Source organism: Brachyhypopomus gauderio, chromosome 7 (assembly GCF_052324685.1).
Source record: "Brachyhypopomus gauderio isolate BG-103 chromosome 7, BGAUD_0.2, whole genome shotgun sequence".
Lineage (NCBI taxonomy): Eukaryota > Metazoa > Chordata > Actinopteri > Gymnotiformes > Hypopomidae > Brachyhypopomus > Brachyhypopomus gauderio.
This window is the reverse complement of record NC_135217.1, coordinates 15,117,996-15,143,757: the sequence shown is the minus strand read 5'-3', so window position 1 is coordinate 15,143,757 and position 25,762 is coordinate 15,117,996. Positions and strand designations below refer to the sequence as shown.

At 44.2% G+C, this 25,762-nt stretch overlaps 1 protein-coding gene and 2 long non-coding RNA genes across 7 annotated transcripts in view; 2 read left to right on the top strand and 1 right to left on the bottom strand.

Moving 5' to 3' along the window:
* The window catches only part of LOC143518216 (uncharacterized), a 113,545-nt gene that overhangs the window by 37,649 nt on the left and 50,134 nt on the right, over nucleotides 1-25,762 (top strand). The window lies entirely within an intron of this gene.
* LOC143519036 (uncharacterized) lies at nucleotides 1,977-3,137 on the bottom strand. The gene is made up of 3 exons (XR_013132335.1): nucleotides 2,855-3,137; nucleotides 2,468-2,565; nucleotides 1,977-2,116 (listed from the first exon to the last, which is right to left on the bottom strand). It is a non-coding gene; the product is annotated as an uncharacterized LOC143519036 (long non-coding RNA).
* On the top strand, nucleotides 2,005-24,751 carry pik3r1 (phosphoinositide-3-kinase, regulatory subunit 1 (alpha)). 5 transcript variants are annotated; one of them, XM_077012046.1, is made up of 16 exons: nucleotides 2,005-2,140; nucleotides 2,258-2,315; nucleotides 3,591-4,244; nucleotides 14,498-14,602; nucleotides 14,727-14,801; nucleotides 14,889-15,020; nucleotides 15,697-15,898; nucleotides 16,101-16,183; nucleotides 20,565-20,667; nucleotides 20,780-20,878; nucleotides 20,983-21,163; nucleotides 21,621-21,889; nucleotides 21,997-22,173; nucleotides 22,263-22,337; nucleotides 22,437-22,607; nucleotides 22,846-24,751. In XM_077012046.1, exons 3-16 carry the CDS (start codon nucleotides 3,911-3,913, stop codon nucleotides 23,033-23,035), a joined length of 2,196 nt encoding a protein of 731 aa, XP_076868161.1. In that variant the 5' UTR covers nucleotides 2,005-2,140; nucleotides 2,258-2,315; nucleotides 3,591-3,910; the 3' UTR covers nucleotides 23,036-24,751. The 5 variants fall into 5 exon arrangements, with proteins under 5 accessions (XP_076868161.1, XP_076868159.1, XP_076868163.1 ...); XM_077012044.1 differs by having other exon boundaries at nucleotides 2,074-2,315; XM_077012048.1 differs by lacking the exons at nucleotides 2,005-2,140; nucleotides 2,258-2,315; nucleotides 3,591-4,244; ... (3 more) ...; nucleotides 15,697-15,898; nucleotides 16,101-16,183 and adding an exon at nucleotides 17,537-17,828.

The following is a 25,762-nucleotide window of genomic DNA, read 5'->3' as shown; positions in this document are numbered from 1 at the left end:
GTACATGTTGACTGTCTGTGCAAACATACTTTCAAATTTTCAAGTCAGAGGGCAAAGCCAACATTTTAACCTTAGACTCAGACTAGATGAGTTTCCTCCTTATCACTGGGGTCAGCATCAATGCACTAGCTGTGTAGTCAAATGGTTGAAGGCACAGGTCAATTTTTTTTAATAAGATGGTTGAATGCATGTCTGGGTTTTCTGGTTAGGTGACTGAGGTCTGTATTTCCATTACCAACGTTCCTGCTTCTAGTGTTCCCAGTAATTTAGGATCAGACAAACAAAGGAAACAGTCATTCACTGCTATTCATTTAATTTCAATTTATTTTATTCTATTTCATTTTTTGTTCATGTCAGACTGTCTAATTACATGTATTTCCTTTGAACTTTCATATTGAAGGTCTACAACATGAGCTATTTGCTCATTTAAGCTGGACTAGTTCAGTGTACTGTCAGATGTACATCTGCTGTGTATTTGGATTCACATTTAGATCAGTAAATGTGAACAGATTCAAACAGAAGGAAGAAAACTTGCATGTTTTGCTAAGTGCCTCTGTTTTTCCACAGGAATGCTCGCCATGCACACCCAAACACTTACCATCTAATCTTTTCTCCGCCTCTTACGGGTGGGAGGGACTTCCCTCCTTTCGTTCAGCTGTGAGAGGCCTTCAAGGCCTAATTCGTATTCTCCAGTGCTCCTTGATGCTTGGACAGTAGCACTGAACTACCATGGGGATTTCTACTTGCTAACCTGTCCCATAATTAGGCCACCCACATTCACAGTCATGTGTATGGAGTTGGATAAGCTATTCTATGGGAGTCTTGTGTGGTCCATACTGAATGTTGACTGACAGAGGTTAATGGAACACAGGAAATGGCTCTTTCTCTGAAGAAGACCTTAAAGCTTTTCTTTCACTATTTCTGAAAGTTGTATTTATTTACTTAATATTGCAACATATATTGCAGGGTTTAAATAAACAGTAGTAAACAAGTATAAACAAGTTTAATAACATTGCACTCATTAAATTGTCAGACTTAGATAATTTCTCAATTGTCAGGTGTCATCAAATGTTTACATTACCATAATATTTATTTTTAAAAACTTGATGGTAGAGTCATAAATTTAAAACTTCGTGTTAGCTGAGAAATAAACAGAAAATTACAGTTTGATTACCATTTACAGGACCCATATGAACCTTTCTGTTCTAACAAAAAAATGACAAAAATAAGGAATGAGACCTTAAGGAATAAGACTAATTTGACCTGGTTTGATTCCAGTGCTCTCTCTTTCTCAAGATATTTTATTTTTATATATATTTATTTTATATTCCATCTGAATCACCAAAAGATTTCCCATTTCCCTATGGGAGTAGTGGCTTCTGGATATTAGACTACATTTTAGGAGCTCCTGATAACGTTGCTCATTATGTTCTAAGAAGGCTCAGTGTTAGCTACAATGCTGAGAAACGTTGCTGGCAAGAATCCTGACAGTCTTTCAACTATGTAATTTACAATAATGATGGGTGGAGAGTGAGAGACCACAGATTATTACCATGTATGCTTCATACATTTTCTATATTCTGTTTTTTCTTCTTTTGAAATGAATGCCTGTATATGAGAAGGGAAGAATAAGAGATTAAATTATGTCAGAAGATCACTATAATGAGGCTGATAAGGAAAGTGATACAAATCCATTAAACATTTTCTTCTTTACATCAAAAATCACTTAAATACAGAATTAATTTCTCAGATTTTAGATTATACAATAATACATTATGGGCAGTAATACATTACTGCAACCTGCTTCATAACGTAGCTAAATCAGTATCAGCTCATTATAAACTGAAAACAAAATGGAAGTTACGTAACACCTTAGGAACGTTTCATGTGAACTAGTTTTGCATTGCTTGCAAAGTAACAGTCCAGACTTAAGTCACTCGTTTACAGGCATTCAGTCGCTCGAAGGCGGAGTATGTGTGGTGTCCGCCGATGATGCATTTTGATGGACGTGGCTGACTTGGCCGTGCCTGGGAATGAGTTCTGCTCATGCTGCAGTTGCTCGGGCGGAGTCGTCGCGACGATCCTCGTCTTCAAGTTGGGATATTTGAGTAAAACCCTGTTTTGAAGCGAAATATATTATGTAATTGGACATTATTTCCGCAAAAAGTCATTATCTGGAGTGGACTTTCATAGACGTGTAATTCGGTTACGTATGTAAAGCTGTTTTTTCAAGCTAACTAACAGCAATTTTTTACAGAAAGTAAAGATTTTCTCGGCCCGACGTTGACGCGTTCTTGTACAAGTTAGTTACCAAAGTGAGTATTGTTTGGGGTTTGTGCTGTTTTACTTCTACGGTTGATTGTTCTCGTTGTTATGCAAAAGGTAGCATTTGATGAACTTATTATCTAATTTACCTGCATGCACAACTTTCTAAAAGCAAGCTAGCTAGAATGCTAAATTGCTTTACCGTCGTGCCGAGCTGTAAGGCTCCGGTTGTCTGGAACAGCTTGTTCAGTCACGACGCAGCCGAGTCCCGTGAGCGCTTGAGTATCCTAGCCGCTTGTTCTGTTGCATACAGTGGTATGTGTAGCATTGAAATAGTCTAGTATTGTTTGCTAGTTTACGCATATTGTTATTAGCGGGCTTGCTAGCTAGTTAACTCCATAGCTAGCTACGTACATTCTGGACTGTAATGAACACAAAGCCTGTAGCTGGTAGCGAGCTAACCTGAACATTTTCTAACGCTGGCAGCTAACTAAATGAGCGTGTTTGTAGATAACTCACTAGCTAGCATATATATCTCAATGTTGCCAGTAGAGCGAATTTAATTATACCGAATGATGACATAACCTACCATATCCTACTGGAATTGATTACGGTGTATTTTTGTGTTCACATGTAGCATTAGCTGATCACACAATAGAGAGTTGAGACCTAAAGTCTGTATGATGGTTAGCACTCCAGGAAGCTTCTCAAATGTCTCAGCTAGTTAGCTAGCAAGATAGCTAGATTTCTCAAGCGTCATTTGATGTATCTTGTTACATACCCTACTTGGTTAAATAGATGGCTAGCTAGATAGCTAAATTGCAGACATTAACAGGGGTGATGATTACCACTGGTAACCAAATACTAGTGAGTTGTTCAGCTAAAGATCAGTTAAATTTCACTATGGCGCCTTGTACATACATCTGCGTTACTTGTAGTTAATTAGTACATTTGATTTAAGCCAGTCTTTATATACCATAATCAATATATACTATTTTACTTTATGCTATTGCAACAATATTTCCTGCTACGTAATCTCTGTCGCGTGTTGGTGAAAAAATGAAATTGGACATAATGCTTCGGCGTATTCCACCGAAAAAGCAAATTTAATGATTGTAGTATATATTTAGATCTCACTTAAAATCAGTGCATAAACATGCAATAACTTGATTGTGTTTAAGAGCTATTTAGTTGCCTTTATTTAACTATATTGCTTCATAATTAAAAATGTTGGTTTTAGGAGTTGGTGGTTTCAAAAAGAAAGCTGTACCATCCATATAGACTGTATTGTGCAGCACTTAGCAAATTGCCTCTCTGTGTTGTAGGTCGTGGTTGCTTATGCCAAAGGACTGGAGTGGACTTTTCACAGATGGGAACACTGTGTCTGAAGCACCGTGAAGGTGCTCGAGAGTTCTGGAGAATCAGTTTAACATAAGTACACACGACGGAAGAAGCACGACTGCAGCATATTTGAGTTGATGGGTTTCAGAGCGAAAGATCTTTCACGCTAGATTCCTAACTTGTATCCATGAAGTGGTTAAAAAAGGCCATTACAGCGAACCGATAGGGGGAGCAGTAAAACCCAACCCAATTTGATAACTTTTTTCGTTTTGCAACTACGCAAAAGTAATACTAAAATATCAAGATGAGCGCAGAAGGATATCAGTACAGAGCACTCTATGACTACAAGAAAGAAAGAGAGGAGGACATAGACCTCCATGTTGGGGACATACTCATAGTTAGTAAAGGTGCCCTGTTAGCACTTGGCTATAGTGAAGGTCTTGAGGAGAGACCAGAGGAGGTGGGCTGGCTGCCTGGTTATAATGAAATGACTCAAGAAAAGGGGGACTTCCCTGGTACCTATGTGGAGTTCATTGGTAAGAAGAAGATTTCCCCTCCAACACCTAAACCAAGACCTCCAAGGCCCCTGCCTGTGGCCCCAGGGCCAGCCAAGGAAGCCCCGGACTCCGAGCAAGGAGGTGAGTTACCTCTGCCTCAGCTGAAGCTTTCAGTGGTTTCTACCATAATTTGCAGCTGTCCACCATTTTGTGTAGCTGTGAGAAAGATTGGTTTGGTGCACAGAGAACTTTTGAGGTTCTTTTTAGTACCCTTTTTGAGACTAATATGAGCACTTTGAGCACTTATGACCCTTAATTTTATATCAGGATAATTAATAAAAAGCAATAAAAAACATTCATGTACAAACTCTCATTCTCTAAAATACTTCATCTATAACTCCATTTTAGCAACTATCGACCAATTTGTATGCCAAGGTTTTATCAGTAGTTCAGGTTTATTGTGACTGCTTCATGCAAATGCTCCTGATTATCTTGGGATGCTAAGTGTTGTACTAGGCACAGGTCATAATTGCAAACATGGCAGGAAGCTTGGAGAAAAGCCTGTCCATTTAAGGTCTACTGGGTAGCTGTCTGGGGTTTTTAAGGCTAACTTATTTCCCAGCAGCATCAGTGGGTGATCTGGCAATGTACAGCTTCACACAGCCCTTTCTGCACCTCTCCCAGAGATTATTCCAGTATTGTTGTTCTTCTACCCTGACCCCATAGCAGTCTGAGTTATTACTATAGGGATATAGTTAAGAAAAGCAGGCTTCTGATACAATGGGGGTAATGTCTACTTGAACTGTTGCCATGCCCAGCGTAGAGCTGTAATGTAACAAACCTTCTGTATGTAGTTGGAACTGGTGGTTAATGTTTCTAAAAGTGTTCTTGGGACCATGGCAATTTTCACTCGCACATGAAAGGAAACTGGTGGATTGACTAAATTAAAGTGCACATACTGTGCCCAACCACCGCTGTGCAGAGTGCGTCAGCAGCTGTCTTCTTCCGTAGCCCGCATTAGGTTCTGATTAAGAAACATTGGAAGTAACAGTGTTGCCATGGTGGCAGAGTGACTGGAAGTGTTTTGATCGATAGTGAGAACATTAGATTATAAGTGAGATATCGCAGCCCAGTAATCGTTAGTGGTAGTCAGCCTCTACTTCCTGACCACTTGTGGTAAATTTTTTTTCTTTTTGAGTGTTTCATGCTATTTTTAGGTGACGCTACCCAGAACCTTTTCCTCAGCCTTTCCCAGAAGAATAAAAGATACTGTGCAGGTGCTCAGCATTGCTTTGGTGCTAAATACTTAATTTGAGAAGAATAAAGACGTTCTGCTTTAGATATATGGTGAAGTATGGCCATGGTTTGAGAGAGGAGAGGATTGTGTGGGGTACAGTTGCAGTGTTGATCATGGAGGTGAGCTTTTGGAGCTGTGCTGAATACACACCAGACCTTGAACAATTTGGCTGAGGGCCAGAGCCCAGCACACTGGGGTCATGCACCTGGCATCAACCACCAATGACAGGACTCCTGCTCCCCCTTTTTTTTCTCTTCTAAGTAAAAACAGATAAAATAACCTCTCTTTGACATACAAAACTTAGCTCCTTTAAAAAAATATCTGGACTAGTTATTAGGCTAGACTTGGTAGCCTAATTCTAAGTCCAATTCATTAATGAATATGACTCGGGTCATGCTGTTGGTTTTAATCCAGTACTTGCGGCACCATATTTGCAATTTCTTCAATTTTTGTTCTTACTGTTTGAGAACATGCTCAAATCAGTCAGTTTTTGTGGCATGTTGACGCTAATCTTATGCCAGTTCTTAATACTTAAGGTTGATGTTCTGGTGCTGGAGGCTGGAAAAAAAACCTCAATGTAAAGGGGGGGGGGGGTAGCTAGCCACCCCCCAATGGGCAGGTTCCTCTGGGGTCCTGTAGTCTCTGTGGGACATGATTTTGAAATTCCTGCAGGGTCTGATGGGGTTACTGTCCACATGAAGGCTGGCAGTGTTGAGTGGCAGCCCCAGAGCTTGGCTTAAGGCTGAATGTGGCATCGGGAAAAGAAAAGTCTGTGTTTGTGTGGGCGGGAAGGAGGCGGAGAGAGGGGCCGAGGCCTGCAGCAGGGACCCGGGGCCGCAACCTGGATTCTTGTTGCTTCACAGCGTTTGTGATTTATTACCTGCCACTGAAGGATCTGGCAGATCTCTCCTGCTTGCTTCTCCTTTTGGGCCCTCCTCTCCTCTTCCCCTCTCTCTCTGCTCTTCTTTTCATGTTTTGATAATGTTGCTGGGGCCTGGCCCATCTAGGGGAGGGAGGAAGAGAGGGAAAAGTTGAAGAAGAGCAGGGAGAGAGGCCACAAGGGGAAGGGTCAAAGGCGGGGGCTTTTCTCTCCCTTTCTGTTGGGCGCTCTCTCTCTCTCTCTCTCTCTCTCTCTCTCTCTCTCTCACTCACTCACATATTCTTGGAGCCCCAGGGGCTTACTTCAGAGAGTAGCAGATGTGGAATTCCGGCTCATTCCGGCTCCCGAGCTTTTAAAAACACTAATGTGCTCCTTTCGGTGTGCCTCTAGAATGAGGAGCTGTGTGGCCTGAGCGGCAGGCCCAGCCCTACACTGGATTAGCTCCGTTCATAAACACTCCCTTTTTCACTTTGATTTAGAAAGTAATCTGCAACAAACACGCACTCAGTTTAAGGGTATAGCACATGAACGGACATGGTGGAGAAAGCCTTTACAGTCCATTACCAACATAACCAGACTGTTGAAAATCAAAAAGTGCAGTGTAGCTTTATTCCTCATTATTATTATTGTTCATTTCCTCAGAATGCATTTTATTTGTGTCCAAATCAGATGCAAGCATTAGGGGATGCCATAAAAATACATGGAGCATAGGTAATTGTGTTGTGTGGACAAAGGGGTTAAAATAAAATCTGGCATCCAGTAGTCATCATTCTGTGCAGAAATGTGCGGTTTGTGCACAACTTTGATAATTCCTGGAAGGCCAGTGTTTGTAATGCAGGACAGTCACACGTGTAACTGTAACCACATCAGATAAGAGTTAATAAATTTATCCACATGAATGAATAGCACAAGCCCATACACCATGAATTGTCTTTGCCCAGTGTTCAGTAGCATCTCTGTTGTTTGCAGAGCAGGTCATCGATGAGTTCCCACTCCAGGTGGAGAGAATTGGCTCTTCCTGTGTGGATTTGCTATTTTCTTTACTGTAAAACAAATCTTTTGCTTCCTAAATTTTCCCAGCTCTGTTGGTGGGACATGTGCTGTCTCTCTGAATATTTGTGCTGCGTGCTCCAGTGCGATCGCTTAGCCTTTCAAAACAATAAATCTTTTTGAAAATGTTAAACCCTAATTATGATCACACGTGTTGCGCATTTTTGCACACATTTTGAATATTTTTTTATGCTTTGCTATCACATAGGATGTTTTCTACTACTTCCAGTGGCTTCAATACATTCAGAGAAAACCTGATTAAGGGCAGAACAGAATGACCCAGGACTATATTTGTGCTACACACATGTACACACACACATGCACGTGTACTTGATGACATTGTTGCAATATTTCCCTGTCCTCCACCTTTAAGACTGGAATCTCCCTCACCATAAAAAAATTTTTTGATTTCAATTTCACTTGTATATAATTACATGCATCTATTTTATTGAGCCATTATTCTTCTTTTAAAACAAATGATCTGATTGCTAGGGGTGTGTTTAAAAAATCGATTCAAATTGATCTTCATTTGAATGATTCAATATCGATTTATGAAACCTGAGATCGATCTTTAGAATTAGCAAATTTTTCCCAGCATACGAGTACCGTTTTAACGTGTCGCGTTTTATCTCGCGAGATCATCCTTTTTTTCTCGAGCACCGTCACTTGGCTGGGGTGATCAGTTAAGCATGGCTGCAGCAAGAGTAAAAAAAAATGTACCTCTGATCCACATCTATGATTCAATGAGTTACTAGTTCGCTCTGGCGCCAACCACTGGCGAGCGATCGATCGCGATATAATACTTAATTTGTGTCCATTTTACACCGCCACCCCCTCCAGGTTCAAATCTCACTCCAAGCGATCTTGAAAAGTTGGCAACCCTGCAGATGTATGGTTACACTTTGGATTCAGAAACCATGATGGTAGGGAAGAGTTGGATAAAAGCACAGCCGTGTGTAAACTGTGCAACATGGAGGTGAAATATTGTGGGAATACCACAAATCTGAGAAATCATTTAATGCCACACCATCCTGATATTGAATTCCACCTTTTTAAAGGTGTATGAACCCTGCAAACATGACTTTGTTCATTGCGCTGAAGCTCAGCGTGCGCTAAGTTACAAAATTTGAGACGTGCAGGACCTCGTGAAGCGACAGTGCACGAGCGGAGCCACCGCGATTACGTCGTTTTCGGCGCGTGGACCCTCACGCCGGTTGCGACGCGTCAAGTATAAAGCTGTGAAGTTTTCTCAACAGCTGGCAATATTGTTACTGCAAAAAGGAGCTGTCTCACTCCTCAACATGTTGATCAGCTCCTTTTCTTGCAGAAAAATTTGACAAGATGTCAGAAAGCAGTCATGAATAAATCTTAGTTTTTGGACCTATGTTCATAAATGTTTTTGTTGCATGTTAAAAAAAAACAACTTAATTTGCACTTTAAAAGGCTGTTCAAAACCACTTTCAATGCCTTTTCTGGTAAAGGAGCTATGTGGAAGAGTGCATTAATTGATATTATAAAAAGAATGTAACTGTTGTTCACAGTATAAACACTAATATCTTAATACATTTTAATAAAGTTTGAGTGCTCCTTGTATTATTACAACATTTCACATTCAAACTACACTTTTTATTGTAACTGAAATGTCCCTACAAGAATCGATATTGAATCGGATCGAATCGAAAATCGAATTGAATCGGGACCTTGTGAATCGAAATCGAATCAAAATGGGATATCAGTGGTGATACCCACCCCTACTGATTGCTCAGTCAGAATCAGGCAGGAGCCACTCAAGTGCTCTGCCCCGTTCAGCTCTACCCCACTGGAATGGCTGTGTATGTGGAAACAGCAGATGAAATAATAAGCCACACCCACCTGGCCAGCAGTGCTGTGTTTGCAGAGGGCTGTGGTGTGTCTGATTCTCCTAGTTCTCTAGCCTATTCACTCTTCAGGACTCACCGATGTGCTTTTGCAAATGGAAGTAGTTCCTGAATATGAGCAGTGTGGCTATAGGTCTCGTACTGGACTGTGAAGTGATCAGCATACACAGGACCTTGGTGTTCTGGACTTACTTTAGCTTTCAGATGAAAGTTATAGATAACTGTGCTACTGAGGGTACTTCTAAAATGGAAGTGATATAACTTCTGCTTTGGTAGAAGAGAACTGGTTACTCCATGCAAGTCTGTGCAGGGCCTACGTGCTTTGTCATGCACAGGGAAATTTAAACTCCCCCCCCCCCCCCCCCCCCCCATTTGTCAAGATAGTAAGCACTGAGTGTCTGTGCAACGCACTAATTTTAAGGGGCTGAGCATATTACAGATTATTTACCTTGAGGCAAAACAAAAGAACCTTGTTCGATTGCAACATTTCCTCATAGTTTCATCTGTCAGTAGATCTTGTAGGTAAGCTTCAATCTGCAAAACCTAGGAAGGCCTTTATATTCTGTTTTTAGCACAGTTTGTGGGAACAGTTCTTTATATTGAGAGCACATTGAAGATTTAAACAATTAACTTTTGAAAGGAAGAGAAGTTTAAAAAAGCCCGTTGTGTGTGTAAGCAGACAAATCATTCGAAGAGTGCCCTTAGTCATGACTGCACTCTGAAAGAGAGGTATCGGCAGTAAGCTGGAAAACCAGAGGGAGGGAGAGTGAGTTGGGGTGGGCAGGGTAGAGTACATGTTGCATAGCTCCAGTTTGAGATAATGTAGCGCTCTCCTTTTCGGGGGCCTCCTCAGCACTGGGCTGAAACTGCTGCGCAGAGCTGATCTCTAAGGGAGGACTGTTGCTCAGCTTCACAAAGAATGTGCACTTTTCCTTAAACGCAGGAGTAGGGAGCTGGGGCGGTGGGATGCATACTCACCTGTCCAGCTTCCACAGCAAAGTGGATATAGTCTAGTTAGACATTCTCTAGTTAGATATAGTCTAGAGTTCATGCACAAACATCCTGAGGTTGGGAAAAACCCAAACAAATGTTTAGGACTGCAGCTTCTGTCCAAGACCCACCCTCCTGCACCAGCTCAGAACATGCTGTACCCTGCAGACCTCAGCACAGCCTTTCCATGCCATGTGTAGGATAAATGGGTGTGTTGCCGACGAGGACTGCAGCGCCACGACAGCCGGAGCTCCTGGCAGTGCCCTGTCCAGCACTACCCCAGCTCCTGGGGCTCCAGTTATAGAGTCAGAACAATGCTGTTCCAAACTGACTACTGCACAACTTCTTGTAACTTAAAAAGAACAAAAATCCATCTATGAGTTTGATGAAAATGGAAAAACTGCAAGAAATGGGCGGTGGTAATTTACTGGAGCCCCCCCACCACCACCACCACATTTTTTCCCCTCTTGCTCTGTGAGTGTGCACTCGGGCACCCCTCCGAGTGACCCGTTCATGCTGATGGGGCCCTGTGCGTGCGAGTGTGCACATGTGTCTTTCATTACACATCGCCTCCAGAGACGTAGGGCCGAACTGGCAAATCATCTTACTGGAGGACGGAGACGTCTGTTCAACGGGTTAGCAGCACGTTGCAGGGAAGAGAAAGACCAAAGGAGAACTGAAATCTGCACATGGATAACTGAAAGACTGAAAGTGTGTGATGTCATGATTCACCTCCTCTGTCTTTTTGTGACTTGACCTGTGTGATTGGAACGCACACTTCCGCTTGAGGGTAGACACAAACTGATTAGCCTGCATGACTATTAGCCTGTGCTGTTTTGTTTCTTTTTCTTTTACTCTATAGCCCTATTACAGTGTAATATTAGAACTGGCCTCCAGACCTCTAGCTGTGTTGTGCTGCACTGTGCAACCCTCCCATACTTATTATTATTGTGAAACTGCAAAATTTTGTATTGGTTTTCCAGCTGACCTGAAGAGTAGTTTAAAACCCAGTCCAAGGGAATAAAATTACATCTACAGGAAAACACAGGTGCTTGAAAAACAGGTGCTTTTTAAAAATGTTGCAAGACAATTAAAGTGCAGTAAAGTGACTAGTACGACGGTGATAGAAATTCTGTTCTTTTTACACTATGGCGTATGATTGGTTACCACAGAGATTATTTTTATGCATTTTTCAGTACTTGAAATAGAACAGAAAACCTTATTGATGAAGATCTGAACAGAGTGCTGGAGTCTTCATTTAAGGCATTTCTCATTCCAGCTAGCAGTGTTTATTCCTCACATGATGGCACAAAGGAAAACATGGTTAATTACTTGAAGATGAGGTAGCTCCATAGCCAGAATATTCCTACCCATGGAACAATGGCTTTATTATAAAGCTATTTTATGCTCTTTATTCTTCCACAGACTTCATGGATGTGCTTCCTTTTTTCGTCTGTAGGGGGAGACATAGTGGCATTTTTCAAATGGTAATGGTCTGGGTGTTATTTTGTAATACAGCCTAATCTGGTTTGATTGGAAATTCTTAAAGGACTGTTGGTTATGACATACATCTGATAGCTTACCATGTCCTCTGAGCTGAGGCATGGGTGAATCAAGCCAACCTCTTCTGAAAATCTGCTTTGCTGAACTTGCATAAATATCTCCAATAACAAGTACTCCTTTAGATTTGAACTGGAACAGCAGTTAACATCATTAGCATCAACTGGCCAGGGAGTAAGTTAATGTGGTGGCCATTTGGGGATTTTATAGCATTTAATTTTATTATTTTTGTTCACTTTTTTTACAAACGTATTTGGTAGATATGTGTTCATGTCATGAGAGAGAGCGCGCCAGCTAGGTTGGGAAAGCGGGTTACATGATCGGAACCCCTAATTTTAACTCATGAGTCAACTATCTTTAGCTCTGCTAGGGGTTTCTGGCCATTCAGTGCAGTTCAGACGGTTCAGACTCTTCAGCTGAACCAGATGGTGCACAGCCACACCAAGGAAACTGCCCTCATCATGTCCTGTAGTTCCCATGTCTCTCAAACTTACAGGACGTAAACGGGAGAGGCTGCTTGCATACCACTCATGGCTCGTGCTCACTGTCTCATGGTGGTCCTCTTATTCCTTCTGCTGTTACCTTGGTAACCAGAGTCATCGTGGCTGCTCCTATTGGTCAGCTGAAACAGAGCTCACACAGCATCACGTAACATCACGTGTTTCTTGTGATTGGGCTGATTGTTCTCTCAGAACACAGGCACCTTGTCCTATTAGGACAGAGTCCTCCCTACCTGATGGTCAAACACATATTTTAAAAGGCCAGGACTAGTGCGGTTTGGCGATGAGTGAAGGCAAAAGTTTCTTCTTTGTGCCTCATCCTGTTTTGAGGCTTTTTTTTGTTGTTGTTGCTGTTATTTCAAATCCCTTCCTCTTTTTTCCAGCTTGGACTTTCTAGAGCCTCTGAGCGCATGCTGGAGTGCTGACTCCCTTTGTGTGAAATCCCAAAACTCTAGTGTAGGTCAGCACGAGCGTAGAGTAGAGGTGAGCATGCGTGAAGGACTGTCGAGCAGGGGCAAGTAAAACTTCACGCAGGCGTTAGGATGGACTGCTTTCTGCCCTGTCCTGTGTGGTGCTCCACAGCTCTGTGCAGTCACCGACTTCTGTCCAGCCGATAACCCATCTGAGCAGAGGCCTTTCGGAGAAACACTGCAACTATGAGCCAAAGCATCTCAGCAATTTTTCTCGGTGTCATTCAATCTGAGTGCCCTGAGGGCCAGTGCTATCGGGTCACTCTGAGTTCCTGGGAAGCAACCCAATCCAACCCGTTCCCTTGTCAGGCTGCCTCTGCCTCCACAGGCTTCCACCGGGAAACCAACACAGGGTGCTGGCCAGGATGCTACTGGAGGCGCTGCTCCAGAATAGAAAAGACTCTGAGACTTATGGTCTGGCTTCTTTCTTTTTTCCTAAACATTTGTGATGTTCTTTTTTTTTTCTAATCTCACGCATTTTTAAATTTTAAGTAATACACATTGCCATATCCTTCCATTTGCATGTTTTGGTACTATGGTAGCAGCCATTTGGGTTTTGAACTTTGGTAGCTTGCCAGCAGTTTTAGTTCTGTAAACCATACAGGAGGCTCCCAAGGGTTGCTCCCTGCCTGTATCGTCTTTCTTTAGTTCTGTGAGGGAACAGTGAAAGAGATCTGTCAACACACATTACAGGTGAAGAGTAGGAAGCTGTAAAGGATGAGGTACATTGGCAGTTTGTAAAGATGGCCCTAAAGCAGCGTGGATGGGTAAAATTAGCCCAGCTTTCATGAAACTGGCTTCTGAGAAGCAACTGGCTGGTTCTGGCCAGCAGCCGTGGATAAGGTGTCTGTCTGGGCTAAAGGTTACACCTTGAATGCATGCAGGAACAGCACTGCTGTCTGAATCTCTATATGAGGATGGCCTCTTGATCTCTGTGTTTCCATACTTCTTAGAAAATGAACAACCTGCATTCCCAGCCCCCTGCTGGGTCTCCTCATTTGGAGAAAGAGAAATAAACATGTGATCTCAAACCTTTCATGTACGTCTTGGTCACTTTGGCCTTAATGCCTGAATCATTTAGCCAGATCATTATTTGTAATGTGACTGGACCTCTGTCCGTGGAAGTTTTTCCTCTGCTAGATGAGAAAGTTGCAGCTGTGATTTTGGATAAGCTACCAGGGGGTGGGGTTCCAACAACTTTACTGCTGAAAAGTTCAAAATGGAACGCGGTCTAAAGGGGCCCCATTCATAGCATCTCCTGTTTAACTCCTGCCACCTTCGACCCGGTGAACAGCAGATCCTTTGAGAGCTGCTGGCTTCCTTACACACCCACCCTAGTGTCCAAATAAGGTAGCCCACCAACTGCCTGCAGCTCTTTGAAGCGCGCACCTGCACCCTGGCACTCCGCCCCGCTGCCAGGCTCTGCCCATCAGCCGTTGTTTGCTTAGCCTCCCCGGCCACCTCCATTCCCCACTTAATCACATCCTTCCGCTCAGTGCCAACGTTCACATCAGGCCTCCTTGTTTCCGCCAAGTCGCAGCCCCAGAACACACTTAGATGTGCTGTCCAGAATCCTGTGCCTTTTTTCCTTAATTGACGCAGCACATAAAGGTGGCTTTTCAGAACATGCACTGGCCCATCGGCCATGCTGGCTGTGTGCAAAGGGCACAAAATGGCCGACGTCCATTTCTGATGAAGCATGACAGCTTTGTAAAAGTCAGTTGCACTGGCTGGTGTTGCCAGGTCATTTTATTAGCCCTCCCCTTCTAGCCCCTGCAGGTCCCAGCACTCTACTAGACCTGACCGAGCAGTTCACCCCTCCAGATGTGGCTCCGCCAATGCTGTTCAAACTGCTGGAGGCCATTGAGAGAAAGGGTGAGTGTCTTGTTTTTTTATTCCCTCTTCCTCTCAATCCCCCCCCCCCCCCCCCCCCCCCCCCCCCCCCCCCCCCGTCCCTGGACCTGTCCCGCGTGTAGACTAAACCCATTCCTTTTGGCAGGTCTGGACAATCCGACCCTCTACAGAAACTTCACTGCCGGGGGAGGACTCGATGTGCGACAGATGTTTGACAGTGGTGAGTGGCCTTGGGCTCTGATCACAGCCTCTTACTCAAAGTTCATGTCTTCAGTCCTGGGTGTCTGATAATTTGTGTCTGAATTAGATACCCCTTCCGTGGACCTGGAGCAGCTGGACTTGCAGATGCTGTGTGACAGTCTGAGGAGATACCTGCTAGACCTACCCCAGCCCCTCATCCACAGTGCAATCTGCAATGAGATGGTACATATTGCCCAAGGTGAGAACATGCTGTACACAGCCCTCTGTGCCAAAAGTCATGTTGCTTTCTACCAGCCTGGTACCATTTCAGCAGTTATGTTAATATGGTTCAGTTTTGGCAGTTATTTAAACAACCTGCATCCCATTGCAAATCTTCTGTCAGTTTGAAATAGGCAACGAGACTGACCGTATCTTCTCATGTGCTGTTGAACACTGTGTTCCTGAGAGAAGTCAAACTCACTCTGATGAAAGTGTGAGAGCAAGAGGAACCTTTTTTTTCTTTCTTTTTTTTTTCTTTTTGTTCTTCATCTGCTGTGCAGGCTGGTTATCATGCAGTCACATTGCACGGAACAGGATATCTGTGGTTAATAAGACCTAAAAAGACGACCGAAAGCTTATCTGCAGCATCGGCCACGTCAGCCAGTCAGCTCGCGGTGTACCTTACACTCCTCCGTCACTGTCACCCTCGTGATCTTTGTGTGGTTTGAAGCGCTCTAAGCAGTTTTCCACCTGTATGTGCTGTAGCACTCTTTAATACCCACCTCACTCACTCTTTCTCTCCACATGGAGAGGATGACTTTGCTGCTTAGTGCACGCTTTATGCAACGGGACTGAGCAGCTGAGGCAGTTATTAACTCTGGGAATATTTCAAATATTTAAAGTGTGTGTGTGTCCACTTTCCCTTCTGATTACAGAGGTGCAGGGCTCAGAGGAGTGTGCACAACACATGCGGCGAGTTGCCAGCTCCTCGACAATCCCTCCCCAGTACTGGCTGACACTGCAGTGCTTACTGAGGCATCTTGCCCGTGTGTGCCAGGCCTCCGCAGGCAACCTGCTAAACGCGCGTGCCCTGGCCGAAATCTTCAGTCCCGCACTGTTCCGGCAGCCGGCCACCAGGTGCCCCCCTTTTCTCCCGCTCTACACACTTCACTCTCGGCCCCAGACACAACACTTGCACGCCAGGCTCACAGATACACGGGGTGGGGACCTCAGACGGCCTTTGGGGTGACGTATTTCGCCGTTGGGTTCTGTGTTTTTCTGTGCAGCTACATGCTCACGGTGTGGACTGAGCATGCTCTCCCCTTCTCTCTGCTTACAGCTGCGAGCCCATCCCCGAGGCCCACGTCCGCATCCTCGAGGTCCTGGTGAGCAGCGAGTGGAGCAGCAGCCAGGCAGCTCCAGGTGAGGACCTCTCCTTTCCCGCCCGACCATTCTGAGTTGCCGGTGTGCCTACACCGTGGATCTGCTCCAGGCCTTTTTTAAGAGAGTGACACCAAAGGACAAAACGAATGGCTTAGATGATCTGAGCTTGTGGTGCAAGAGCTGGGACCAATGCTAAAGTGATCAGCATGGCAGGGTAGCATGGATGAGACTGGATGTGGCAGCCGGGTGGGGGTGGGCTGCTATTATTAGCCAGTCTGCCGAGTTGAAGGTGAAAGCATTGTCACTGCAGCAGCCTTTGCAGCATGGGGGCCCAGCTCACTCACACAGGCCCTCAGTCCTTCCCCTGGAAATACGCACACAGGCACACCCATACACACCCTCATCCCACACATCAGTGTCGTGGCATGACACCGACATCCCAACGTCACCCAAAGCGCTATGGCCACCCCACGTCACTAAGAGCGAGGTGTGTGAGGCCTTCCGATAGATGAGGGATGCAGCCCTATCTGGTTTGCCCTGGTGACAAAATCTTAAGAGGCACTGCAGAACATGAGCTCCTGCATTTGGGGGTTGAGTTGTACAAGTAGGCTATGGAGTGGAGCTGAACAAAATGTAAGTATTCTGGTGTTCACTGTTGTGGAGATGGCACTGTCCATAAATGTGTGTGCATATACACTGCTCTGTGCACAGACTGTTTAAAGGTTTTATTACCTGTTGGGGCCTATTTATACTCTCCTCCCGGTGTGGGCTGTGCTCAGCTGTCAGTAATTTGCACCTGCAGGAGCTTGGGCAGAGCCAGACTGAACACACACTTTTACTCTCCTGCTTTCTGTTTAGGCAAACTGGTTCCTTCCTGTGTTTTACATACACACACAAACCTAAGAGGGTTACTTCAAGAGCTGCCTCAGGCACATATTCGCCGTGTCTCATTTGCTTGCCTGTACATGACTTGGTCTCTGCACATGTGGCAGCCGTGTCTGAAATTATGTATGTTGCCATGTGCAGGAGGGTGCATGTATTAGATATGTTTGTGTGTCTGTCTATGTATATGTCTTTTCATGTGTGAGCGTGCGTGGCTGTCCGCTCCCAGTTACAGACAGGCTATTTTAAGCTGTCGGCCAGGGGCCCACTTAAATTTGGTTGGCTAGAAGCAGTGTCTCCTCCACAGAGCAGCAGCCACTTGCACGTGCAAGCTCCACAAAAAAACACCCGCTTCCCCGGGCGCCACTCTACCACCCGCCAGCCTCCCTCACCACCCGCCAGCCTCCCTCCCAGAATGCATAAGTGCCTCGCTCAGCAAATACTTGAAGGGAATCAGAAGAGTGTTGCTGGTGAGCTGGCCCAGCAGTGAGAGCGTGAGCACACAGCAGCCCTGCCGTTCCTGAAGGGCCAGGGCCAGCAGCGCTGCAGATTGCCTTCCCTTGTGCAGTGCCTCAGTTCCCACCACATCTGGAGGGACTGGAGAGCTATACCCGACGCCAGTGCACTTAGCCTGGGCTGAGGAGCTATATGGATGGTACGAGTCATTAATCCAAGGAACCGAACCACTCTTGAGGAGAGCAGTTTCTGGATTTACTACATAAGGAAATAGTTGATCACAGTTCTTCTGGTGATTATGCTGCTGGTTCAGTGAAACATCTCCAGAACATGCACAATATACAACGTAAGTTTGGTGTTTAAAGGCTTTGGTGGAAAGTCTGGAGCAAAATTTTCAGTCTTGTGCATAAAACAGAAATTGGCAGAAAAAAAGAAAAAAGTGTAAATTAGGACTGTGCTGTGTAAGTGTGAATGTAGTTTTTTTTTTTTTTTTTAAGTGCTCATTAGTGGGGCAGTCAGATCTGCTCCCAGTCTCACCTCCCCCCCCCCCCCCCCCCCCCCCCCCATATTAGCGGGTCCAATATATCCGTACCTCTGTCACAGATGGTTGATAAGTACAGACACTGTGACCACAAAGTTCAGAGTACAACGTGCTTAAAAAGAAAGGAAAGAAGTGTGCAGACCAGTTTGACTTGGCCTGATCTTGCCTCAGCACGTCGAGAACGAGCCACATTATTCATTGATTTTGCCCAATCAATGCTGCATTTTCAACATCAGTAACCAATATTGATTTTAAGTGGTATGTCCCTTTTGCAGCTCTGACTTGCTTTTAGTGTTTTTTTTTTTTTTTTTTTTTTTTTTTTTTTTTTTTTTTTTTTTTTTTTTTTTTTAGCACAATAGGTAAATTGAACAGGTTCTGATTTCTGCGGTGTTCTCAGACCTAACATTCTTGGGCTTCTCTGAGGTTCTTGGCCAACCCGCCCTGCTCTGTAGCCGCCGGCTTTAGCTACACCTCTTGGCTGAGCCGTCATTAGAGAAGTGAGCCAGACAATAGGCCTGTTTCCTGGGGCTTCTTTTAACACCGCAGAGAACTCCTGGCTATTTAGAGTGCCTCCCAGGAGTCTGTCCACTGGTCTGCCCCTCCCCTGCCCCCTGCCGTTTGGGGATTACAGGCGGTATTTGTGAGACGTCTCCTGCCAACGACCTGGCTGTGGGCTCGCCATCGCAGCTGCCTACGTGTGGCCGCAGCAGCGATCAGAGTCTTTGTGTGCCTGTCAGCACACGGCCCAGGCACAGGCTGCTCGCTCACTGGAGAGGAGGAGCCAAGGGGACCTACAACAGAGCGAGGGAGGGAGGGAGGGAGGGACAGAGCCAGAGAAAGTAGAGAGCGAGGCACCAGATCCACTGTTCATTTGAAAGATGCTGCGCCACTGTGCATTTCACATGTGACCGTCGTCTCTCCCTGGTTTGACGTCTTTTCTGTGGCAGACTGTGGATTCCTTGCTTGTATTTAGACAGTGGATGCTACTGAATGAGATCTTTTTTTACCTTATTTTTTGCTGGACTAAAAAGACAGTGTGCTTTTATGATGACATCATCACATTTGGGAAATGTTCGATATAGTGGCAAGCGATGAGGCAGGAGTGGCCAGCAAAAGTCCCGCAGCACCATTGGCTGGGGTAAGTGATGTAATGACTTCACTTGACCCTGCTGTTCCCAGGCTATCAAAAACTCATTTTGGAGCTGTAAACGGAGAAATGTAGCATTTATTGACTCCAAGAAGTGGGGGAATTGTGTTGAATCTCTACGATGTGCAACGCAGCATTAACCATGACTGATGAGAATTGTCCATGCTTGGATCTCTGTTGCGGGACTGACCTCCTCTTTTGCATAGAAGTAGACTCACCAGGTAACTGGAGTAGGCGCATGACTGTGCCATTGATGACTATTACTATGTTACAGCTAGTAGTTGTGCTCTGTGCTGTTTAAACTGATAGTTCTGAATGCTCTGTATATAACTGGTTAAGTTGCCTATAGCTGACTGTCCACAAGTTGGCATTTTAATTGCTGTAGTATAATTGTTGTGTGGTCTTTGTCTGTTAGTAATGTTAGTTTCTATCTCTTTGTAATTAGGCACGTTTCCCAAGGGCTTGTGATCTTTAGTGCGTCATTTTGCAAAACGCATATATCTGTGTTGGCGTATCTGTATTAATGTGTGACTGAGAGACTTCTGGGCTGCTACTGCAGTGGGCTGATAATGCATAGTGACTGAAGTGAACAAAGGAGAGAGTGGGCAGATGAGGGGGATAAAAATAGCCCACTGCTCAGCTCTGCCTCTCGCTCCACAGAGACCACACGGCCCCCGCAGCTGCCTGTCACTCAGCTCGGCAGCCAATCAGCTGCCGCCTTTTCCTGATACCATTGATGCAACATGTCTTCAGTGGTTGGTTAGAGAGAGCGGAGTCTTGCGAGAGTGTGCATATGTGATCTTTAAGCAGCCCTCTGCCCATGACCGTGATGTCATTGACATTTTCTGTGCTTAGTTTTCAGCAATCTCATAAGTGGTAATCGTGCTCTGGCTTCACTCCCTACTGAATGTCGGAAAGAGGTTGGGTGATTTAATCAGCTGCCTATCCCACTCTGGGGCTGATTTATTGCTGCATATCTCACTTCTGCAAGCAGAATGGGGAGGGCTTCTCTTTTCTTTCCCCTCCTGACTCACCTTCTGTCATGGCCAACCTCCTTGCTGGAGAGAGCAACATTCTTAATTTTGCTTAATCCAGTGGGGGGCTATCCAGCAGAGGCATCTATGTGCATTAAAAATGGAACTGTTACTCGAGCTTATTGAATGGAACGAGCTGTTTTTGTCCTGTGCTGTTTTTTTAACGAGACCCCAGAAAAGTGTTGTCTGTCTAACATTATAGACTTTGCTCCTGGACACTGCATAGACATGTCCAAGCATATGCACTGGTACTTGTCTGTGCACATTTAATGTGTAAATGACCTTGACTGGAAGTGGTACATTTGAATGTAAATCACCTCGGGGTGTGTTAATTAACCTACTGGCCTCTCCTCTTCACAGCACTACCTCCGAAGCCACCCAAACCTACCCCTGTTTCTAATAACGGCATGAACAACAACATGGCTCTTCAAGATGCCGAATGGTACTGGGGCGACATCTCAAGGCAAGCACCTTTTCAGCAGTTCTTCAAGCATCTTTTTCGTTCGAACTGCATGAAAGTCATTACGTCATTACATTTCATTACGTCATCTATAACTTGAAGGTTTCTCTTGCAGGGAGGAGGTCAATGAGAAGCTTAGGGACACAGCTGATGGAACATTTCTGGTTCGCGATGCCTCCACAAAAATGCACGGGGACTACACCCTCACACTAAGGTAACTTCTTACAGGAAACAACTGTTCACTGCTGCCTCCATGTTCTATTGTCAGAATATCTTTGTGTTGCACTCCGATTAATTTATGTTCAAACTGGCCTACAGGAAAGGGGGTAACAACAAGCTCATCAAGATCTTCCATCGCGATGGGAAGTACGGTTTCTCTGATCCTCTGACTTTCAACTCTGTGGTGGAGCTAATCAACCACTATCGGCATGAATCCTTAGCCCAGTATAATCCCAAGCTAGACGTGAAACTGCAGTATCCTGTGTCCAAGCACCAGCAGGTAAGGCTGGCCTAACACATGAAGGTGATCAGCATCCTGAGTGTTTGATCTTGTTCTCAACTAGTGAGAACTTCTGCAAGCAGAATGGAGGGCTTCTCTTTTCTTTCCCTTCCTGAATGAAATGGATTCTCCCTGACTTACCTTCTGTCATGGCCAACCTCCTTGCTGGAGAGAGCAACATTCTTAATTTTGCTTAATCCAGTGGGGGGCTATCCAGCAGAGGCATCTATGTGCATTAAAAATGGAACTGTTACTCGAGCTTATTGAATGGAACGAGCTGTTTTTGTCCTGTGCTGTTTTTTTAACGAGACCCCAGAAAAGCGTTGTCTGTTTAACATTATAGACTTTGATCCTGGACACTGCATAGACATGTCCAAGCCTATGCACTATTAGGATAAAGTATTCATTATTGCATTAGGATAAAGTGCTAAAATGAAGTGCTTTTGGTCTTTTGTAGGATCAGGTGGTGAAAGAGGACAATATTGAGGCTGTGGGCAAAAAGTTGCACGAATACCACCTGCAGTACCAAGAGAAAAACCGAGAGTACGATAGACTGTATGAGGAGTACACTAGAACGTCACAGGAGATCCAGATGAAGAGGACTGCCATTGAGGCCTTCAATGAAACCATCAAGATCTTCGAGGAGCAGTGTCAGACGCAAGAGCGCTATAGCAAAGAGTACATTGAGAAGTTCAGGAGGGAAGGCAATGACAAAGAGATCCAGAGGTAGGCATTAGAGATGGAATCTACAGCACATCAGGTCTGGTTTGGAGACAGGGGTAAATGTTCACCGCATGCACAGTTTCTGTTGTTAACGAATGACTCGCTCTCAGGATCATGGGGAACTATGAGAAGCTGAAGTCGCGCATCAGTGAGATTGTGGACAGCAAGCGACGCTTGGAGGAGGACCTGAAGAAACAGGCAGCAGACTACAGGGAGATCGACAAGAGGATGAACAGCATCAAGCCTGATCTCATTCAGCTCAGGAAGACCAGGGATCAGTACCTCATGTAAGTGCCCAGCCCTCGTAGGCTCCTCATATCTGAAGGCCTCATGCTGCAGCAGACCCTGATTAGGAATGTGCTGTCTTGATCCACAGGTGGTTGACACAAAAAGGAGTCAGACAGAAGAGGCTAAACGAGTGGCTGGGAATCAAAAACGAGAACCAGGAAGAGTAAGTGTGCATTATCTCCTGGCCCATTCCGCCACGCATGCTGCAGCACTCTTGTGGAGGTTCCAGCCAGAGACTGATTCACTATTTGTATTTCATCAGTCAATATTCGATGGTGGAGGACGACGAGGACTTGCCTCACCATGATGAGCGCTCCTGGAAGCTGGGCAACATTAACCGCATCCAGGCTGAAGCTCTGTTGCGGGGCAAGAGAGACGGCACATTCCTGGTCCGAGACAGTAGCAAGCCCGGTTGCTATGCCTGCAGTGTTGTGTACGTGTTCCACAGCCTTGTTCTAAAAGCTACAGTGCCGTTGAAGCCTGTGCATGTTATACTGCAAACACAAGATAGCTGGCTAGTTCTACATTTTCAATTTAGTTAACCCTGGTTAATAGGAGTAATACAACTTGATTATATGTCAGTGCTGAGGGTTGGTATAACTAGTGTCAATAAAGGACCCCTGTGTATATGAGGTTGTTAAAAGGCCTAAACACTATATCTCTCTTTCCAGTGTGGATGGCGAGGTCAAGCACTGCGTGATCAACAAAACCCCCACAGGATTCGGCTTTGCCGAGCCCTACAACTTGTACAGCTCACTGAAGGAGCTGGTCCTGCACTACCAGCATACGTCCCTCGTTCAGCACAATGACTCTCTGAACGTCACATTAGCATACCCAGTGTACGCGCACCAGAGGCGATGAGGACTAGTGGACACGCACACACAGTCTCCCTCGCGACTCTTGAGATGGGAGCTTCACCCAGCTCGGCCTTCACGCCCACACTCGACCTTTCCGACACACGGATAGCTTCTTGTTTTTGGCCTTTTGAGCAGCCCCCCATGCCCATTTTTCAGCCACTGAGACTTTGAGCAGTGCCGAGTCTTGAATGTAGTTTTCTTCTTGATTGAGTGGAAACTGCTGAGCTTAATTCCCTCTCCAAAATGGAAGACTTTGGAGGCCTTGTCCAAAATGGTGCTTGTTCATTTCAAAGCTTTACCTGCTGTTGGAACCCTGGATTGCGTCTTATTTTATTTTTTATTTTTTGCGTTACTTGGAGCCCTAAACCCTCATGCCACCATTCAGTTTGTTTGCGCGTGTCTGTGCGCGTGTCTGTGCGTGTGTGAATGGCTGAGTGGAAGTCATGTGACCAAAACTCACAGTACCTGGAAGCTATTCATTGTTGGGGATGTTCAGGATGTTGACATGAGAAACATTTGTGAACAGACTATGGAATCAGTTGATAAATGTAGCAAGATGGCACTTTTGAAAACAATATATTCTGTTTTCCCTTAAAGGACTCCTATACAAACAATTGAGCGACTGAACGTCTCATCTCAAAGGAGCAAAACGGAGAGGGTCGCAGACGTGTGGCATTTCCTTTATAAGCATTACATTTACAGACAATTGACTTCGTCCCCTACACGGCCAAACAAGCACGTGAAAGGGCCTGAAATGGACATTCATGCTGTACATATGGACACTGTCAGAAATGTGACGGAACCATATTGTACCAAAAAACAAAAAGAAATTCAGTTATTTTTCAGTTGTATTCAATCTGCTATGCAAATTCTGTATCTCCTTTCTTCCTTCAAAGTTGATTTTATTTTTCATGTCGCTACCCATAATATACTTTTGTTTTTATGGCTTGAAGTTATTTTTTCCCCTGATTTTTCATGCAAGATATTTAAAGTGTCAAAACTGCCAAGATGGCTTCAGTTTTACAACAGAAATGGAAAAAAATACTTTATTACAAATTTCTTTATCCACAGCTGATAAGATTAAAGATTTCACTTTGAGCTAATTTGTTCCTGGGCAGAGCCCTGGAGTACTTCAGAGCTGCTTCCAATAGTACCCGTGATGTATTTGAACATTTCAGCAGTGCAAAGAAATCTTGACATCTCCGCAATCAAAAAAACACGTTAGCTTATAGTCCTCTCTTCGCAAACAAGGACAAAAGTTTATTTTGTGATACATTTTTCACAAATGGAGAGCAAAGCGAATTGATCCTCTGGAATGTTGGACATTGTGATGACCCGTTTTAGATGGTGAAAAAGCAACATCCCCTTCATTCCTTATCCACACAGTATTTTTTCTGTATCAGAAAACCCTTACTAGTGTTTACATGGATGGATCAACTCATTTTGACTTGGACACAATACTAGACTGCTTTTCACACAATGCTGATGATAAATGCTAATTTTACCATTTGAGGAAAATAATCAATTTTTTTTCTTGACTGCCAGCTTTTTTTGGCCATATTTGTCATTGGTGTCTTTGAATTACAGTATTCTAAGCTTTACTACAAGTGAAGTCTGGCATAGAGTTTTGCCTCCAGCTCAAGTCATGTCTATATTACAGTTATGCATACAATGAACCAATGATATTTTGCATAAATAAACATCGTTGTGACACCAGTAATCAGCTTGATAACTCATTAATGAGCATATTTGTTCTGCTGGTTGCTCACTTGTTTGTCAGTTTATCACCAAAGCCAGGTCAGTACTAAAGTGATTTGACTTGTTTCTAGGCCAGAATGCCTTAAAGTGAGTTTCTGTTTGGTTCTAGTTTTTGGAGGGAGGTGTCGTTTCTCTTTTAGACTTTATAAACGTAACATTTTATTCCATTTAACATTTAGGAACTTGTATTAAAAGAAGAATGCATGTCCCAAATGCTAATTCACACAGATCAGCAATAGTTTTGTAGGATACTTAAACTGATGCCACAAGTTAGCATTTCTTATAAAGGGAGACTGAACGTTACTGAGTTTCAGTGTGTTGCGTTTCTGGTGTAGGTTCCTTTGTTTACTGAATAAACTAGGCATTTATATGAAAAGTTTATAGATAATGATACATCCTGTGCTCTATACAAGTTAACTTACAAGTCTACTTGATTCATTTGACACCTGAGAACGTATATTTGGAAAAATTTGAGACGGTTCCCCAAAAACTGTTATAAACTAATAAATAATCTTAATTATTAGACAGGATATTCAAAGTGATTCTTGCTCTGACCCCCAATAGTTCTCTTTGTGCTCCAGTGTGCTTAGGGAAAATCCCCAGAGTTCTCTCTGTTGACCTTGAATTCTGCAAGAATAGCATTTTCAGATGGTCCAAGGAGTACTTGGTACGAAATCAGATGATTTACTTTTGTCAGATCCTGTGATCTAGGTTTTTTTTCTGCTTCAGGCCTAACAGTGGCTTCTCACACTTCCTGGTTTAATGCTATCTGAAAAAGCAGTTGTGCTGAAGTATTGCAACAGTTTAAAGAATCAGTTTTTCTCCTTTGAATCTGTTGTATTCATTTACATAAATTGTAATCCCAATACTAACATCTGTGTCCTAATTCTCAAACCTCTACAGACCTTTAATGGCTTTGTTTAAATAAAGAATATGTGTTTTAAGAAATAAAACTTTTGTGGATCATTACTTG

What these genes read in the sequence shown, in the direction of transcription:
- pik3r1 (XM_077012046.1), top strand. Translation starts at nt 3,911, where the DNA reads ATGAGCGCAGAAGGATATCAGTACAGAGCACTCTATGACTACAAGAAA. An exon ending in GATGGTACATATTGCCCAAG is followed by an intron (nt 15,021 to 15,696) that starts GTGAGAACATGC and finishes TTCTGATTACAG; the next exon opens with AGGTGCAGGGCTCAGAGGAG. An exon ending in TGCTATGCCTGCAGTGTTGT is followed by an intron (nt 22,608 to 22,845) that starts GTACGTGTTCCA and finishes CTCTCTTTCCAG; the next exon opens with TGTGGATGGCGAGGTCAAGC.